Here is a 17,761-nt window from a genome sequence, read left to right on the forward strand (position 1 = left end):
GGGATCGGGGGTCCTTGTACATCAGTCGATGAAAGTAAGCATGCGGGTGCAGCAGGCAGTGAAGAAAGCGAATGGCATGTTGGCCTTTATAACAAGAGGAATCGAATATAGGAGCAAAGACTTCCTTCTGCAGTTGTACAAAGACCTAGTGAGACCACTCCTGGAGTATTTTGTGCAGTTTTGGTCCCCTAATTTGAGGGCGGATATTCTTGCTCTTGAGGGAGTGCAGCGTAGGTTTACAAGGTTAATTCCCGGGATGGCAGGACTGTCGTATGCTGAGAGAATGGAGCAGCTGGGCTTGTACACTCTGGAGTTTAGAAGGATGAGAGGGAATCTCATTGAAACATATAAGATTGTTACGAGCTGGGACACTAGAGGCAGGAAACATGTTTCCAATGTTGGGGGAATCCAGAACCAGGGGCCACAGTTTAAGAATAAGGAATAAGCCATTTAGAACTGAGACGAGGAAACACTTTTTCTCACAAAGAGTGGTGAGTCTGTGGAATTCTCTGCCTCAGAGGGCGGTGGAGGCAGGTTCTCTGGATGCTTTCAAGAGAGAGCTAGATAGGACTTAAAAATAGCGGAATCAGGGGATATGGGGAGACGGCAGGAACGGGGTACTGATTGGGGATGATCAGCCATGATCACATTGAATGGCGGTGCTGGCTCGAAGGGCCAAATGGCCTCCTCCAGCACCTATTGTCTATTGTCTATCTCTCGTTCAGCTGCACCCACTACTGACCTCAGTGACACTGGAGTTCCGTGAGCGCTCCTTTTTGTCTCTGGGGTTGGGTGGCTGGGAATGTCACTTCATCGAAACGCTAAATGTCAAAATTAAATACATACAACGTTTCCGAGAAGTGCCGGGCATGATAGTGTAAATTCTTCAGGCAGGTGCGCCAATATTGCTCTCTGCCTCGGAATGCCAGACGGCAGCTGGTCTTAAAGTTTTTTCTTGGGGTCTAAAGTGCGTTGTTCGAAATGTCGCCTTTTGCTGCGAAAACAAATTGTGATAGTAATGAGAAACAGTTCAACTTTACGTAATGATTTTTTTTAAAGAATTCTTGCAAGGCTGTCACGGGCGAGGAGGCGTGGTAGACAGGCACTGGATCCGAGGTGCCCGAGTCTCAGGCACTCTCCAACTCGGCAGCCAGAGGTCTACTGGAAGTTGGGAGTGTAGGCGCAGCCCATCATGTTACACCACCTGCAGCTTTACTGTGTGTTTTTCGCATTGGTCTCCGTACAGGCTCAGAATGGTAAGTAAACGTACGTCTTTAAAATAACCCGCAAACTCGAAGATTAACCGGGTCTAACCGAAACTGGAGCTGCAAATCAGATTCCAACATTAGGGGTGAAAATACAAGTCCCTCAATTTATATCCAATGCAGAGGTGGTGGCTATCAAGGACGGTTGATAAATCACGTCCCACAAAGCCGAATAAACGGTTGCAAACAGCTCCCCTGGGAATGTTGGCACTGCTCACAAATCACAATACTCCTAATATTTAACATCTAAATAAGAATGCCAGCGCTTTGCACGCAGAGTGAGAGAGAGAGAGAGAGAGAGAGCAGTCCTCACATTGTTCTCAGCAGCTTTTGCCGTACTCGGGTGAACAATAAGACCATTCTTCTTGGAACTGGCTAACTTTCTCGGACTGGTTCCGGGCGATGCCACCTTCGGCTCCAGTACTTTCTTTTCGAAAGTAAGACATTGATATCCAAAGGGATGAAAATTTAACTTCAATTTAGCCCAAACCGCAGATATCTCTTAGAACCAAAGAGGGTGTGCAGTTAGAGAGGGGGTTACCTCTTCTCTTAGAACCAAACACCGGCGGAAGTTTCTGAGGCGGAGGGTGTGAAATTTACAGGCGGGAGTCTGGCCAAAGCTTGAGGTTTGCTACATCTCGTCTGGTCACTAGTCCATTCTGGACACAACAAAACTGGGAGCCAAGCCCCCATTGCGAAGGGCTCGAGAAACTGTTCCCTCCCACCCCAAATATACCCTGCCTTCCGGCTGTTGCAACACAACACCGCCCAGATGCCTAGTTTACAGAGACATGGATTAAACGCGAACGCGTTCATAGTTCCAGCGCACAGGAGTTAAATTCCTTTGGGATTACTGAATAACTATCTCCCTCCCACCGCACAATCATTGTTGTTATGCTGCATGAAGCCCTGAGAGTAGTCAACGACCCACCTTTATCCATCGACTCCAACCCACGCTTTGTGTGAAAGAGCGCAGCGGCCTCTCGCTCTGTTGTTGTGTAGGAGAGCAACTCTCGATGAGTGACGGCCAGAACAAGGCAGGAACAGGGAGACCAGCCTTTGGTCACGTTCCTGGGCCATAATATTTGAACGACCTACCCTTGGCTACTCCTTTAGACACGATGAACATTATTCCTTTACTGTACAACAGCGAAGGATAGAGGCATCGACAATAATCTTAACTCACCGATAAAATAGATTTAATTGTCACATGTGCCAGATGGCACAGTGAAATGAATTCCCATACAGCCATACAATAAAAAATAAACAGGACTCAACACACTATTGAATTTAACACAAAACATCCCCACACAGCAGAATCAAGGTTTCCCACTGTGTGTGAAGGCACCAAAGTCAGCCTTCTTCCTCCACTGTTCCCCGTGGTCAGGGCCTCCCCAAGCCCTCCGCAGTTGCAGCTACGGGCGGCCTGATGTCCAGGACCGCTCGCCGGGGTGATACAAGTCTTGATGAAACCAGACACCAAAAATCTAAATTCTAGAAATAAGGTGAGAGTGACTACCTTCGACATTAGGGTGGCATTTGACCAAGTGGGGCATCGCATAACCCTCATAAAATTGAAATCAAGGGCAAATATTGCAGTGGTTGGGGTCATACATTAATCAAAGTTAGATCATTTTAATGACCTCCCTTCCATTATAATGGCAGATATACAAGTATTCCCAAATAATTGCTGAATTTTGTTTGCAAGTAATTAAATGAAGAAGTCCATGTCAACGTACAGCAAGAGGTGGGTAATGTTCAGGCATTGCTAAGTACCAAAGTAACATGGGTAGCACACTAGTGCCAAGCAACAAGAGAAAGAGAAACTAACATTTACTATTGCCATTCAATGACATTACCAACATCAGGATTCTGGAGTTTGACCGAAAATTTACTGGACCAGCCATATTATCATTATGGTCACAAGGGCAGGTCAAATGCTGGGTATTCTGTAGAATGTATCACCACCACTCCCCGCCCTGCACCACCCCATCCCCATCCAACCCCAACCCCTCCCTCCACTGCAAGAACCCAGTCAGAGGCATGATGGAACATGAACCGCTTACTTGGATGAATGCAGTTAAAATAGCACTCAAAAAGCTCGGCATCATTCAAAGCAGACCACTTAATTCACACCCCACACATAAATGATTTGTTACCTCTACCCACTGGTGACAATGGCAGCAGTGAGCATGTTATGCACCATCTATAAAATGCACTACTTTTACTCACTTCGCGTCTCCAAAAACACTTTACAAACCTGTAACCTCTACCACCTGCTGCATGGGAACACCACAACCCACAGATATCCCTGCATGTCACATCATACTGACTTAGAACTGTATGGCAGATTTTTCATCATCACTTGCTCTGAATCCTGGAATACTCAGACAGTCGGTGCATCCTCACTGAAATGCCTAGTGCAGTTCCATAATAAACATATGAACCAGGAGCAGTAGTAGGCCACTCAGCATTTCAAGCTGCTGTGCTAATCATGGATTTTAACTCCATCCCATATTCCCATCTCAGTGAACTTTCACCCTTTCGCTTGTCAAATATCCACTTGCCTCTGCCTTTCAAATATCCAAATTCTCTGCTACTACCATTCTTTGGAGCAAAAGAGTTATAAAGACTCACAACCTTTGGGGAAAACAAAAATGCCTCAAACTTCTCTTAACTGGGCAACCCCTTACTTTTAACGAATGACCCTTGGCTCTGGATTCTTTTATGAGAAAATATCCCCTTCAACTCAGTAAAAATCCCATGGGATTTTAAGCTTCACTAATATTGTCTCAGTTTACTGAACTTCAGCTGAAACAAGCCAAACCTATCTAATCTTTCCTCTTAAGACATCTCACCCATTTTAGATATTAGTCCAATGAACAGCTTTCAATGTATTAACATCCATCTTTTAATAAGGCATTCAATTCTATGCACAATATTCCACGCATAGTTTTACCAATCCCTGTAACTTCTCTAATCTTGTATTCACTTTCCCTGGCAATAAGATGCTCATCTTTATCTTCTCAGTGGCAGTTAAGGATGTGCAATAAATGTCAGGTTTGCCGACAATCCTTATATTTCCAAAAAAAGGAATAAATACAATAAATGGTGTACTTTTTAAAAACTATTTGTTGCTTTTCTTGAAATGTAGCAATTGTATGATTACTTCCTGTTGCAATGTGTTGGTGCTGTGAGTGAAGCCTTGGAATTGCAGGCACAGTGCCCACATTGACATTCCATGGGGACTGCCGGAAACTGACCTGGATTTTGGCAGGTTAGCATGCAAAGAAATTGTTTATTGGACTTCCAAAAACACCCTTTACTTTAACAGACAGAGGTCAGTGCTACAATCGACACAGCTCATAATAGTATGGTGGACTACCTCCTCTTTATTAACATCCTACATGTATGATGCTACTTTCATTGGCTATATTTAAGAGGGAGTTAGATGTGGCCCTTGTGGCGAAAGGGATCAGGGGGTATGGAGAGAAGGCAGGTACAGGATACTGAGTTGGATGATCAGCCATGATCATATTGAATGGCGGTGCAGGCTCGAAGGGCCGAATGGCCTACTCCTACACCTATTTTCTATGTTTCTATGTTCCTATGATTGCTATTGGTCTCAGCAGCAGCATTTAAACAGCCCCAAATGCCAATGTCCGCGCTGACCAGCGATCCCCGTACGCTGGCACTATCCTACACACTAGGGACAATTTATAATCTTTACTGAAACAACAAACCTGTACATCTTTGGAGTGGAAGGAAACCAACCACAGCACCCGGGGAAAACCCACACGGTGATGGGGAGAAGGTACAAACTCAAAACAGACAGCATACATAGTCCGGATCAAACCCAGGCCTCTGGCACTGTGAAGTATCAAATCTACTGTTGTGCCACTGGGAGAAAATGGCTAGAGAGAGAAAATGGTATTTGTCTGAGGTGGGAATTGGATCCCAAAGGATTGGAGCAACAGTTGCAGCATGAACAGGGAAAAGAGTAGCAGTGTGTTTGTTCATTTATTTATCAGGATATGTATATGGCTACTACATACTGATTGCTAAATGCAAATAAGGACAAATGCTACCATTATTTTTTTTCCCATCCTTGGAAAGATAGTGGTTAGCCATCTTCTTGAACCACTGTTGTCCTTCTGAGGAAGATATTCCAACAATGCTGGAGAGTAGTAAGTTCATGGATTTACACCCAGTGACAATGAAAGGACCGGGACAATTCAGGATGACGAACTTGGAGAGAACATGAAGGCAATGATGCTCCCAAGTATCTGATACTTATATTCCGTCTTGGTAGCAGTTGGAGTAGCCTAGATTAATATAATAGTTCATAGGAAAAGGCCATTTGACCCATTGAGTCTATGTCAGTTATCATAGCATTCTCATCAACTCTGTACTGATTCTTCTTTCTCCCAACTCCGTCATGACTAGTTTACAGAAATCATTTAACTTACTAACCAGCACATCTTTGGGAAGAATTCGGAGAACCTGGGGTAACCCATTCTGTCATAGAGTGAATTTACAACTCCATGCGGACAGCACCAGAGGTCATGATCAAACCCTAGTTACTGGAGCTGTTTGGCAGCAGCTCCGATTACTGTATCATTCTGCCAGTCCTATGGTGTTAAGCTTCATGAGTGATTCTGGAGCTACCTTTATCCAAGTGAGCAGAGTGGGCTGCCTTGTGTCTTATAAATGGTAGAAAGGCATTCGGGGTGGCAGGAAGTGAGCGTACCCAGCAACCAGCAAATACAAAGAAGTTATATCAACATCAACATCTTCAACACTGGCAGAGCCGCACTACTGAGTCACAATCACCTTCAGTCACAAGTTTCAAGTGGATGATCCCTCTTGGCCTTGTTTCAGCTGCAGAGCGGAGGCATTATGTTCGGGAACAATCTGTGCTTTCAGCAAGCTGTTTCATCAGAAGTATGAAACTGGCAGCTGCCCAACAAAGTGTAAAGTTACTCAGGTCTGTTTTGTTCACAAAAAACAGTAAACATGTAAAGCAGGCAACTATTCTCCTTTGGTTGTCCCTCAATCTTCCGCACAGGAGTTCCTCACAGTGTGATCAAGTGGGATTCACCCTCGAATAAACATCAAGCATGATGATTTTATGTTCTCATGCCTCATCATGGCATCAATCCAACATGGTTAAAAATACTTGCTATCCAGAGGTGAGGAGGGGTTGACTGTTCATCACAAGGATGTTACCGGGGCAGGTGGACTTTAGTTATAAGGAGAGCCTGTATAGATTGGGGATTTATTTCCTTGGAGCATAGGGAGCTGAACGTTGACCTTATGGAGTTTTTTTTTAAATCATGAGGGGCATAGATAAGGTGAATGGTCACAGTCTTTTCCCCCAAGACTGGGGAGTCTAAAACTAGAGGTTATAGATTTAAGGGTAATGGGGAAAGATTTAAAGGGAAACTGAAAGGTGGGATTTTCACAAAGTGGTTGATGGTTATGTGGAATGAACTGCCAGAGTGGAAATGTATTGGTGGAAATGTGTCGGCCTCGATAACAATCAGCACGGGAGCACCTCAAGGCTGCGTGCTCAGCCCCCTGCTGTACTCACTCTATACTCATGACTGCGTAGCCGGTCATAGTGCGAACTCCATCATCAAGTTCGCTGACGACACCACTGTTGTGGGACGTATCACTGATGGGGATGAGTCAGAGTATAGAAGAGAGATCAAGTGACTGTCCATATGGTGCCAGCACAACAAACTGGCTCTCAACATCAGTAAGACCAAGGAACTGATTGTGGACTTTGGTAGGGGAAGGATGAGGACCCACAATCTTGTTCATATCAATGATACGATGGTGGAGAGGGTCAATAACTTCAAATTCCTGGGTGTGCATATTTCCGAATATCTTTCCTGGACCCAGCACACTGATGCAATTATAAAGAAGGCACATCAGCGACCCTACTTCCTGAGAAGATTACGGAGATTCGGCATGTCAAAGAGGATTCTCCTAAACTTCTACAGGTGCACGTTAGAGAGCCTTCTGACTGGTGCATTGTGACCTGGTTCAGCAACTTGAATGTCCAGGAGTGGAAAAGACTACAAAAAGTTGTGACCACTGCCCAGTCCATCACCAGCTTAGACCTCCCATCCGGGATATATGACAATAAAACACTCTTGACTCTTGCAAGAAACAAGACCAAAAGGATATAAAGTATTTTGTTGTTGTGGCAAGTCACCCCATGGCACATAAGCGTTAGACAATGACCATTACCACTTACCCATGGTATTCACCAGCACTCTCATTGTTGATTTCCTATCGACCAAAATCTTTCCTGGACTATTAACATGAATATTTTGTCCTTGAGAGCAGATCAAAGATGACAAATTCTGTGGCAAGTGTCTCACTTCCTGATTCTTGAACAAATGCATTGGAGGTGGGCCTCCAGATATTTTGATGCTCTGATGCCAAAGCTTCACATCTCTAACTCCTACTTCTTAGTATGTGAGCTGGGGCGTGTGTGGAGGCTCCTCCCACTACCCTTCCAATGTTACCTGTTCATTTTACTTCCATTTGGACCTTTTGAAGTGTGGCTGTAGGAGGTGTAGGTCATGGAGGAGCAGAATCTTTCTGGGGCTCCACTATCACAGGACCCTTTCACAGTATGCACCAGCTCAAGTTCATGCTGAAGGTTGTGCTCTCACATGGCAACCCACATAAGGAACAGGAGCAACTGGGAGAGAGGGTTGTGGAGAGTCTGCATTAATGGCACAGCCATAGTCAAACTCTATTTACCTGAATCTGATGCTATATTTCAGTGGATATTGGCAAAAAGGAGAATCATTGCACCTCGACCACAATTGCAGAGAAAGTGGAGTTCCCCTCAAATGTAAAATGTGACGTACTCATAATGACTCATCATTGAGCGAGTGCTGTTTTGCATGGATAAAATGACCAGCCTTTAACGCATCAAAAGTTCCAATCAAATGAGACAATGTAAGCAGTGACCATGGGTGTGCACCATCTGGAAACGATTGTTTCTGGCATCTTAATCTTATGCTGACTGCTATCCTGAGGCAACATGAAGTGTAGATGGAATCGATGGGGGGCTTGTTTGGGTGAAAGATCCACAATTCTCTGCAATTTCTTGCAGTCTTGGGCAGAGCTCGTGTCAAACCAAGCTGATGCATCCTAATAAGATGCTCACTACGGTGCATTTGTAAACAATGGTAAGAGTCAATGGGTGGCACAGTGGTGCTGCTAGTAGAGCTGCAACCTCACAGCACTAGAGACCCAGGTTCGTACCCGAGCTCATGTGCTGTCTGTGTGGAGTTTGCATGTTCTCCCTGTGACTGCGAGGGTTTTGTTCCGGATGTCCTGCTTTCCTCCCACATCCCAAAGACATATGGTTTGTAGGTTAACTGGCCGGAGTTTCTCTACAAACATAGGCAACTCTTTCTCCTCCCCAGCTAGCCTTTGCAGCAGGGTTCCACAAGGCTCCATCCTAGGCCCCATTCTCTTCTCCCTAAATATGCTCCCCTTAGGTCAAGTCATTCAAAGGCACGGCATTTCCTTCCACTGCTATGCAGACGATACACAACTCCATCTCCCCCTGAAACCCAACAACCGATCAAATCTACAACCTTATCCACTGCCTCAAGGATATAACGTGTTGGATGGCCCAGAACTTCCTCCAATTAAACGAGAGTAACTCTGAGGGCATCCTACTCGGCCCCTTGGACTCCATCAAAACGATAGCAGTCAGCCTTGGAAGCCTTACCCCATTACCCAAACCTCACGTCAAAAACCTTGGCGTGATATTTGACTCCGCGTTGAAATTCGTCAAACAAGTCAATGCCGTGGTAAAAGCTAGCTTCTTCCAGCTTTGGAAGATAGCTAAAATAAAACCATTCCTCCAATTTAACAACCTCGAAAAGATCATCCACTCATTTATCTCCTCCCGCCTTGATTACTGCAACTCCCTTTACACTGGCATCAGCCAATCATCCCTGTCCCGCCTGCAATTGGTCCAAAATGCCACAGCGAGACTCCTGATGGGCACCCGAAAAAGGGACCACATCACCCCGATTCTGGCCTCTCTCCAGTGCAGTTCCGAATCAATTTCAAGCTTCTTTTTGTATACAAAGCCCTTAACGGGCTCGCCCCCACCTACATCAAAAATCTGCTTACCCACCATACCACCTCCAGGTCCCTCAGATCGGCCGATTTGGGGTTACAGACCATCCCGCGGTCTAGGCATAAGTTTAGGTGCGACCGCGCTTTTGCGGTTGCAGCTCCTAGACTATGGAACGGCATCCTTCTTCCCATCAGAAGTGCCCCCTCCATCAACTCTTTTAAGTATAGACTTAAAACTTATTTCTACTCTCAAGCCTTTCTTGAGGTCCTTTGATGGAGCGCTGTATGTATGTATTTATGTATGTATTTTTGAGCTATGTACCACTGTTTGTAGCATGTTAGTACCTGCACTAATGGAAAGCACTTTGGACAATCAGGGTTGTTTTTAAATGTGCTATAGAAATAAAATTGACTTGACTTGACTTGATTCTGTAAATTGCTCCTAGAGTGTAGGGAAGTGATGAGAAAGTGAAATAACATAGAACTCGTGTGAAGAGATGCTCAGCGGTTGTTGTGGACTTGGTGGGATAAAGGGTCTGTTTTTATGCTGTATATCTAAACTAAACTCAAACATGCTAACTTTCCTTAGTCTTCTGAGGAAGTAGAAGCATTGGTGTGCTCTCTTATCCATTGCTTCAGTGTGGTTGGTCCATGACAAATAGTTTATCTTATTTATATTTAGGGGCTTGAAGCTCTCAACCATCTTAATTTCAGAAACGTTGATGCTAACTATGGCATATATTGAAGCTCCTCTCTCTTGCTGACATTGAGGGAGAGGTTGTTGTCTAGATACTATGTTTAAAAGCTCTCTTAACTCCTTCAGCTTGTTATTATTCAAAATGCGGCCCAGTCATCTTGAAAATGGAATTAGGGCAGAATTTGGCATTATTTGTGAGTGTAGAGAGTGTATAGTAAAGATTTGAGAATGAACCCTTGCAGGACACCCGTATTGAAAATTATTGTGAAAAATAGTCACCTATCTTCACTGATGGTGTTATGTGGGTTAGGAAGTCAAGGATCCAGTGGCAGAGGAGGGTGTTGACACCAAGATCTAGGAGTTTGGATATGAATTTGGTTGGGATTATCGTATTAAGGCTGAGCTACAGTCAATAAATTGGTGTCTGATGTAGGGCTTGGGAGATGGTGTCTGCTGTGGACCTTTTGCGATGGTAGGTGAACTGCAGTGGATCAAGGCTGGCTGGGAAACTGGAGTTAATGTGTGATAATCAGCTTCTCGAAGAACATTATGATGGTGGCTACCTTGTTTTTCTTTGGCACCTGGAAGATAGAACAGATGGGAACCTCGAAATGCAGCAGGAAGAGGTTAAACATGTCTCTGAATACTCCTGCCAGCTGATCTGTGCAGGTCCTGGAAATGCAACTGGGGATTCCAAATATCAATGTGAAAGAGAATAGGCTAAGGGGAATAGGTGGAATATTGTGACTGATGGGATTGTTCTACGAGTTAGCTCAATAGGCCAAACAATTTGTTTTATGTCCTAGCCAAACATGAGTTATGAATTTTTATAATTGCAACATTACAACAGCATAAGAAGAGACAAAGTGCTGGAATAACTCAGCAGGTCAGGCAAATCTTTGGACAACATGGATAGGCAATGTTTCAGGCCGGGAACCTTCTTCAGACTGATTATAGTCGTGACGAGAAAGCTGGAGGAAAGGTGGGAGTGGGACAAAGTAGGTAAGTGCATATCGGTGAGGGATGGGGGTGGGTTGAGTGGCAGATGGGTGGACAAAGGCCATAGATGGGAAGAAGATAAAAGGCTGTGAAAAATGGGTCGAGACCCAAAACGTCACCCATTCCTTCTCTCCAGAGATGTTGCTTGCCCCGCTGAGTTACTCCAGCTTTTCGTACAATTGTTATGTTTTCCTTTAAATTAAAAAAACATCCTTCATTTAACTATTTTCAATTTTTGCATTGAACTGCATTAAATGTACTAAAATTCTGATAATTTTGCTTCATGCTTCCACAGTTGAAACTAAAGAGCAGCCTCGGAGAGGGTTGCAACCCTGGCTTACAGGGATAATCGCAGTGGTTGTGTTCCTATGCCTATGCTTCATTGGATTTATAGTGAATAAGATCTGGTGCACAGATCCTGAGTAAGTTATTGACCTGTCTTTCTGCATGAACTACTCATTGATAGAGTAATTGTGGAAATATTCTGGGAAATCGCAGGTACTTTTATAATTGCATAATATTCTTCAATATCCTGATGTCTTCAAAAATTGTGTAGATTCAATGAGATCTTCCCTGCGCCTCCATCATTGCAGCTGAAAGATTCATCACAGTGGCCTGTAATTGTAAAATGACGCTTTCAATTTATTTGAGCTCAGTTAACAAGATGATTTATACATTTAAAATTGACCCTGACAAATAGTCTTAACAGTCTACAGATTGGCTTCACTTACTGAGCTAAGGTTGTACACGTTATGCTGTGGAAAATTGCCTGAATGTCAAAGAAGAGCAAATAGTCACTATGACATTTCCTCAAGCCTTGGGTGAAAACAGCAAATGCATTTTTAATTGATATATTTGAAGCTATTGTGGGACAATTGTGTGGGTGCTCCACAAGACCAGAGGCATTTGTAGAGAGAGAAAAAGGAGATTTAAAATCAATACAGTTTAAAATCAGTAACATTTCATCAGAATGATGACCTAACTGATATATAATGGAAAGTACTTGATCTAAAGCCTTAACTATTGCTTTTCCCAAGGATGTTTGATCTGCTGAGTTACTCCAGCACTCTGTGTCTTTTTATTTCACATCTCAAGACTTGGCATGGGATACTCTGCTGCCTTGTTGGGAATCATTGATACCAGGTTTAACATTTCTGCATCAGCAAGCACACATACAAAATTCTGAAGTTGCTCTGTGTCAATGGGTGAGTGGAAATTGACTGACTTTGATGGCAGACACTGACAGATTCATCCAGCATTGCCCCGGAAAATGCAAGTGAATAATTCTTCAGTGTCAGGCAGGTAAAACAAATGCACAGAGACGCGTGGATTTACTAAACACTGATTAACAGTATTCAATTATGGAATATTCTATGATGAAAGTTGCATACTGAATGTGTAATCGATTTTTTTTTTAACCCGCAGATGCTGGAAAGATAAAATAAAAGCAGAAAATGCTAATGGAAGATTTTGCCAGTGCACGGGTCTTCAACCAGAAACATTAACTCTCTTTCTTTCCACAGATGCTGCCTGACCTGCTGAATGTTTCAAGCATTTTCTGTATTCACTAAACACTCAATTGTTATGCATTCACAAAATCTGCCGATAACAAGAGCTGTAAAGTAAATGAAAGTAATATTTATAGGAAGGAACTGCAGATGCTGGTTTAAACTGAAAATAGACACAAAAAAACTGGAGTAACTCAGTGGGACAGGCAGCATCGCGGACAGGTAGAAGGAATGTGTGACGTTTCGGTATTTGGTTGTTTAAACATTTAGTGTTTTATTAAATACCTGTGGAGCATTGGAACATGATATTGATACACCAGGGGCTATTCTGCAAAGCCAAATGATTCAGATAGCAGGTTGTAACATGAAAGTTGAATTTTATTAACAGAATTGTACTTTAATAATTTGAAAAATCTTTCTCACTTCTTGCAGGGTGAGTAATCACCTGGAATCGCCAGCACCAGAAGCTGATTATGCAAACACTAATGGAACCCAGATTACAGAAACTCTGACTTTAAAAGATGTGAGGTCAGCAATGGCTACATTTCTCTAAGTGTTTTGAATATGGCGCAGTAGCTATAGCTAAAACATGTAATTTACAAAGACATTCCGGCATAGGAGATAATAACACAATCACTTGAGGCTCACTGTCTTTGCAAAATATTTATGGAATGATCTTCACAGCTTCACACGTTTTATTTAATTTACCTTGTTTCAATGGAGACAAAACTCTGGGCACTGTACATGTGGAAGTAAAAGTAGAGCCTTCACAGTGCTCTGTCTTAACTAAAACACAGTGGTTCAGATGGATCTTCAGAGCGAATGGACTGGCGATGTTTCAGGCTGGGACCCTTTTTCAGACTAGTCATTAGTTGCTTTCTATTCAAACCAATCAGATCTGGAATTAGTTGTTAATTCTATTATATCCTAATATTAAAATGCTTTAAGAGTTGTGGCTTTTACTTGAACCAAACCTGAAATTATTATGATGAAAGCAGATTGATACAGGCATATTTTCCCCTGTTTAACATTTATTTCCTCCAGAAGGAATTCTCTCTCTTGTTTTGCTTTTAACAGATGGAGAATCCATGGTGATTGTTCAAATCCACGTTTTAATTCCCACTCACAGACTGGGAGTGTAAGCAGACATGAAAAACAGTAAATGGCTGGTTGGCTGTGGCTGTACTGTTATATCATAGCCTTTAGGTCTTGGAGAAGGCAAAGCTATGTATATGTGTACTTATAAACATTGACACACAGTTCTATTCCTAATCTTCTGCAGCCAGTGACATTTTGTGGAGTAGAAAAGAATCAATGGAAATTTATTGAATTTAAAGGTGCTGAATACTGAGTGTCGGTGTCTTTTGAAACTAACCCAGCTATGACTGGCCCAGATGTAGAGTCCTGACAGTGTGAGATCAGCTGACAATGTGGTGGCTGCTGAACTTTGTGTTAGTGGAATATATTGGTACTGGTGCGAAGCAAAAGATCATGCGTGACAACAGCAAATGTAGGGAATAATCAAGGCATCGAAGAACTTCATGGATCAGTAGAAATTTAAGCATGGGTTCAAAATAGTTTGCAGGTCTCCTCAAATTCTGAATGGATTTAAAGATATCTGATCTACATTGTAAACCACAGGAAAACTGACAACATTGTTGCTGCCCAGCAGAAAATCAAAGCCGGTGAGATTTCAACAACAGAGAATGGCGCAATATATATTGCGTATTTCAGCAGAAGGTTTTATACATATCTGTAAATCCCACAATGTCTATTTGTATTCCTGAAATGCCACTTTCACTGCTCCTGATAGATTTGGAATAAAATCATCCACTAAGTATGAACAATTATTTGCCCCCACTCTTGCCCCTCCCCCCCCCCCCCCCCCCCCCACCTCCCCCCAAAAAAAACAGAATCCTTCTTTGGTGTACCAGCGATTGTTTCCCCCATTTCCTCTCCTCTTCCCTAATTGCTGATTCAATCTGTCAGCTATACGATTTGTGAAAGTTCAGATTCTGTATTTGAACAGGTTATTCAAATATTGTGGTCAGCTTTGTCATGTTTGATCATGTCTTCAACATGCTGACCTGTGTAACTGTGTACATTTCATCAGGAGCCATGGAAACAAGTTAAACAAGGGAACTCCGGCAATTATAGCTCCATTTGTCATACCTATAAGTTGCTTTATAAAACCTTCATATCATTGTCATTTCACTGATCATTTGATATGTAGCATACTGTGCTTTCCTTTTCACCTTGTACAAAATGATAGCATTGTGATATAAAGAAGATATTTTTATTTGTATTTCACAACTGATTCATCTTTCCTTTGACTACAGATCAAGTGAACATCCAGGTGCCTATGAAAATATATACGAAATCCCCTATGATGAATCACCAAAGATAACTATAACTGCAATGTAACACGGTTTATGAAATCATATTTTTCAACAGATCTGTTAATTTCTGTTGAGTTAATTTCATATGATCCACTGATGTACAGCACATTTTCTTCTTTTGTTTTGAATAGAACAAAATATATTATAGAGAAATGTTAATGTCTGCAAGGTTTTCTTTGCCATTGGACTCACACTTTCAATCTGCTTCCCAAATCTGATATTTTACTATTTATTTTAAAAGCATTTATAATTAAAAAATGAATGATCATTTTCTCTCTCTGTGCTGAGAAGTAGGCAGCTAACAGGTTTCTTGGAGGTAGAACAGAATAGTATAGCACAGATTCAGGCCTTTTGGTCCACAATGTCTGTGCTAAACTTATGCCAAATTAAACTAATCCCTTCTTCTTGCACATGATCACCTCACACCTTGCATATTCACGTGCCCTTTTATAAGCCTTTGAAATGCCACTATCGTCTCCATCTCCATAAACCATCCTTGGCAGCTCATTACAGGCACCTACCTATCTTTGTGTAAAAAAACTTGCACCACACATCTCCTTTAAACTTTGTTCCTCTTACCTCAAGGCCCTCTAGTCTTTGACATTTCCATTCTGGGAAAAAGCTTACGTCTCTCTCTAACCTGTGCCTTTCATAATATTATCAGATTTCATAATATCTGATCTTCCTTAGCCTCCAACACGAGAAACAATCCAAGTTTGGTCAACATAGCTAATGCCCTCTAATCTAGGCAGCACTCTGATAAATCTCTTTTGCAGCCTCCTCAAAGCTTCCATTATCCTTCCTGTAATGAGGTGAACAGAACTGCACACAGTATACAAATATGGTCTAACCAAAGTCCCATATAGCTACAAAGTTACTTCCTGACTCTTATACAGGTCCACCGTCTATTTTAAAGCACCCTTGGTTCTAGAGCCCATATATTTTGCAGACCAACTGAAGTCACGACCTCAGAGAGGAGTCCAATGGTAATGGGATAGTGCACCTCAGCCGCCCAGGGGCCGAGATAATAGCACGTAAAGTCAGCCTTAGAAGTCGAGTATGGGAATGGGCTTCTTCTGTCTGAAAAAGGGTCTCGACCCAAAACGTCACCCATTCCTTCTTTTCAGAAATGCTGCCTGTCCCACTGAGTTACTCCAGCATTCCCCCCACCACCACCACATGTCACCCAAGACATATCTTTGGAATTATGATAATTGCACCCAAAATATTCTTCCGCTGAAACACCAGCCACCTGGCCATGCTCGTTTCCCAATACTAGGTAAGGTCCCTCCTCAAGTTGGATTATATATATATACACTATTTCAGGAAACCTTCGTGAATACCCTTCAAGGTCTGCCCCGTCTAAGCCTTTTGCACTGAGCAAGTCCCAGTCAATAGGATGGCACGGTGACATAGCGGTAGAGTTGCTGCTTTACATCGCCAGTGACCCGGGTTCGATCCTGACTATGGGTGCTGTCTGTACGTTGTCCCTGTGACCAGGTGGGTTTTCTCCAGGTGCCCCGGTTCCCTCCCATACTCCAAAGACATGCGTGTTTGTGGGTTAAATGGCTTTGGTAAATTGTCCCCAGTGTAGGATAGTGTTAGATTTTGGGAATTGATGGTCGGCACGGATTCTGTGGGCTGAAGGGCCTGTTTCTCCGCTGTATGTCTAATCTAAACTAAAAACGATACATCAATGTTAGGGGTCACATTCTTGAACACCCGCGCATACCTCAAAAACGCATAAATGAAACTAATTTTTACCATAAGAAATGGCGGCATGGTGGCACAGCGGTAGAGTTGCTGCCTTACAGCGTTTGTAGCACCAGAGACCCAGGTTCGATCCCGACTATGGGTGCTGTCTGTACAGAGTTTGTACGTTCTCCCCCATGGCCTGCGTGGGTTTCCTCCAAGATCTTCGGGCTTCTCCCACACTCCAATGATGTACAGGAAGTTAGTTAATTGACTTGGGGTATGTGTAAATAATTGTCCCTAGTATGTGTAGGATAGTGTTAATGTGCGGAGATCGCTGGTCGGCGTGGATCCGGTGGGCCAAAGGTTCTGTTGCATCTCTAAACTAAAGAATCTATTGGCAATAAAATATCAATTACCCAGGCCCCGATCATTTGCACCACAAGGCTCTAAAGGAGACTGTGGAGATAATGGGTACACTGCTGATCATTTTTCATTGGATTGTGAAACACTTCTCACAGGGGGTGTCAACTATGGCCAAGCGTAAATGTGAGCACATTATTTCACAAATGCAAGCGCGTAATTTAGGCATTAGTATTAATTAAACAAGTGCATTATTGAAAAAAATGCATAAATCAAACATCCATGGTTGTAGTCTGAAAATTAACGACCTCCACTACATCTACCCTGTTGCTTTTGCCTTGTTCTGTAATCTGTCTACATATCTGTTCCTTTATCTCCCCATTCGTCATTGAGAAGCCTATAGTGGAATCTCATTGGAGTGATTGCACCTTTTGAGCTTCACCCATAACACCTCAGTAGACGAACCCCTTCAGTATGTCCTCTAGGAGTGCTGCCACGACATTCTCCCTGATTAGTAGAACAACTCCACCACCTCTTTTACCGTCCCGTCTAAAACACCTGAAAGATCAAAACCCTGGAAGGTTCAGCTGTCTCTGAAATGGTCCCAACATCATAGGTCCAAGTTCAGATCCAGGCTCTAAGTTCATCTGCTTTATCCATGACACTTCTCGTGCTGAAATAAACCATCTATCAAGTGTCCCCTCAGCCTCTGACGCT

General features: G+C 43.0%; 1 protein-coding gene across 2 annotated transcripts; it reads left to right on the top strand.

Annotated features, from left to right (window-relative positions):
- The first annotated feature begins 997 nt into the window (after positions 1-997).
- Positions 998-15,142, top strand: pdzk1ip1 (PDZK1 interacting protein 1). Of its 2 annotated transcripts, none has more exons than XM_055641826.1 (4): positions 998-1,266; positions 11,378-11,504; positions 13,023-13,118; positions 14,930-15,142. In XM_055641826.1, the coding sequence occupies exons 1-4, from the start codon at positions 1,044-1,046 to the stop codon at positions 15,012-15,014; spliced, it is 531 nt and encodes a 176-aa protein (XP_055497801.1). In that variant the 5' UTR covers positions 998-1,043; the 3' UTR covers positions 15,015-15,142. The 2 variants fall into 2 exon arrangements, with proteins under 2 accessions (XP_055497801.1, XP_055497803.1); XM_055641828.1 differs by having other exon boundaries at positions 1,050-1,256.
- The last annotated feature ends 2,619 nt before the right edge of the window (positions 15,143-17,761 follow it).

The sequence above is a fragment of the Leucoraja erinacea genome, chromosome 10 (genome assembly GCF_028641065.1).
Source record: "Leucoraja erinacea ecotype New England chromosome 10, Leri_hhj_1, whole genome shotgun sequence".
NCBI classification, from domain to species: Eukaryota; Metazoa; Chordata; class Chondrichthyes; order Rajiformes; family Rajidae; genus Leucoraja; species Leucoraja erinaceus.

What these genes read in the sequence shown, in the direction of transcription:
- pdzk1ip1 (XM_055641826.1), top strand. Translation starts at nt 1,044, where the DNA reads ATGATTTTTTTTAAAGAATTCTTGCAAGGCTGTCACGGGCGAGGAGGC. An exon ending in GCTCAGAATGGTAAGTAAAC is followed by an intron (nt 1,267 to 11,377) that starts GTACGTCTTTAA and finishes ATGCTTCCACAG; the next exon opens with TTGAAACTAAAGAGCAGCCT. An exon ending in ATCTGGTGCACAGATCCTGA is followed by an intron (nt 11,505 to 13,022) that starts GTAAGTTATTGA and finishes CACTTCTTGCAG; the next exon opens with GGTGAGTAATCACCTGGAAT.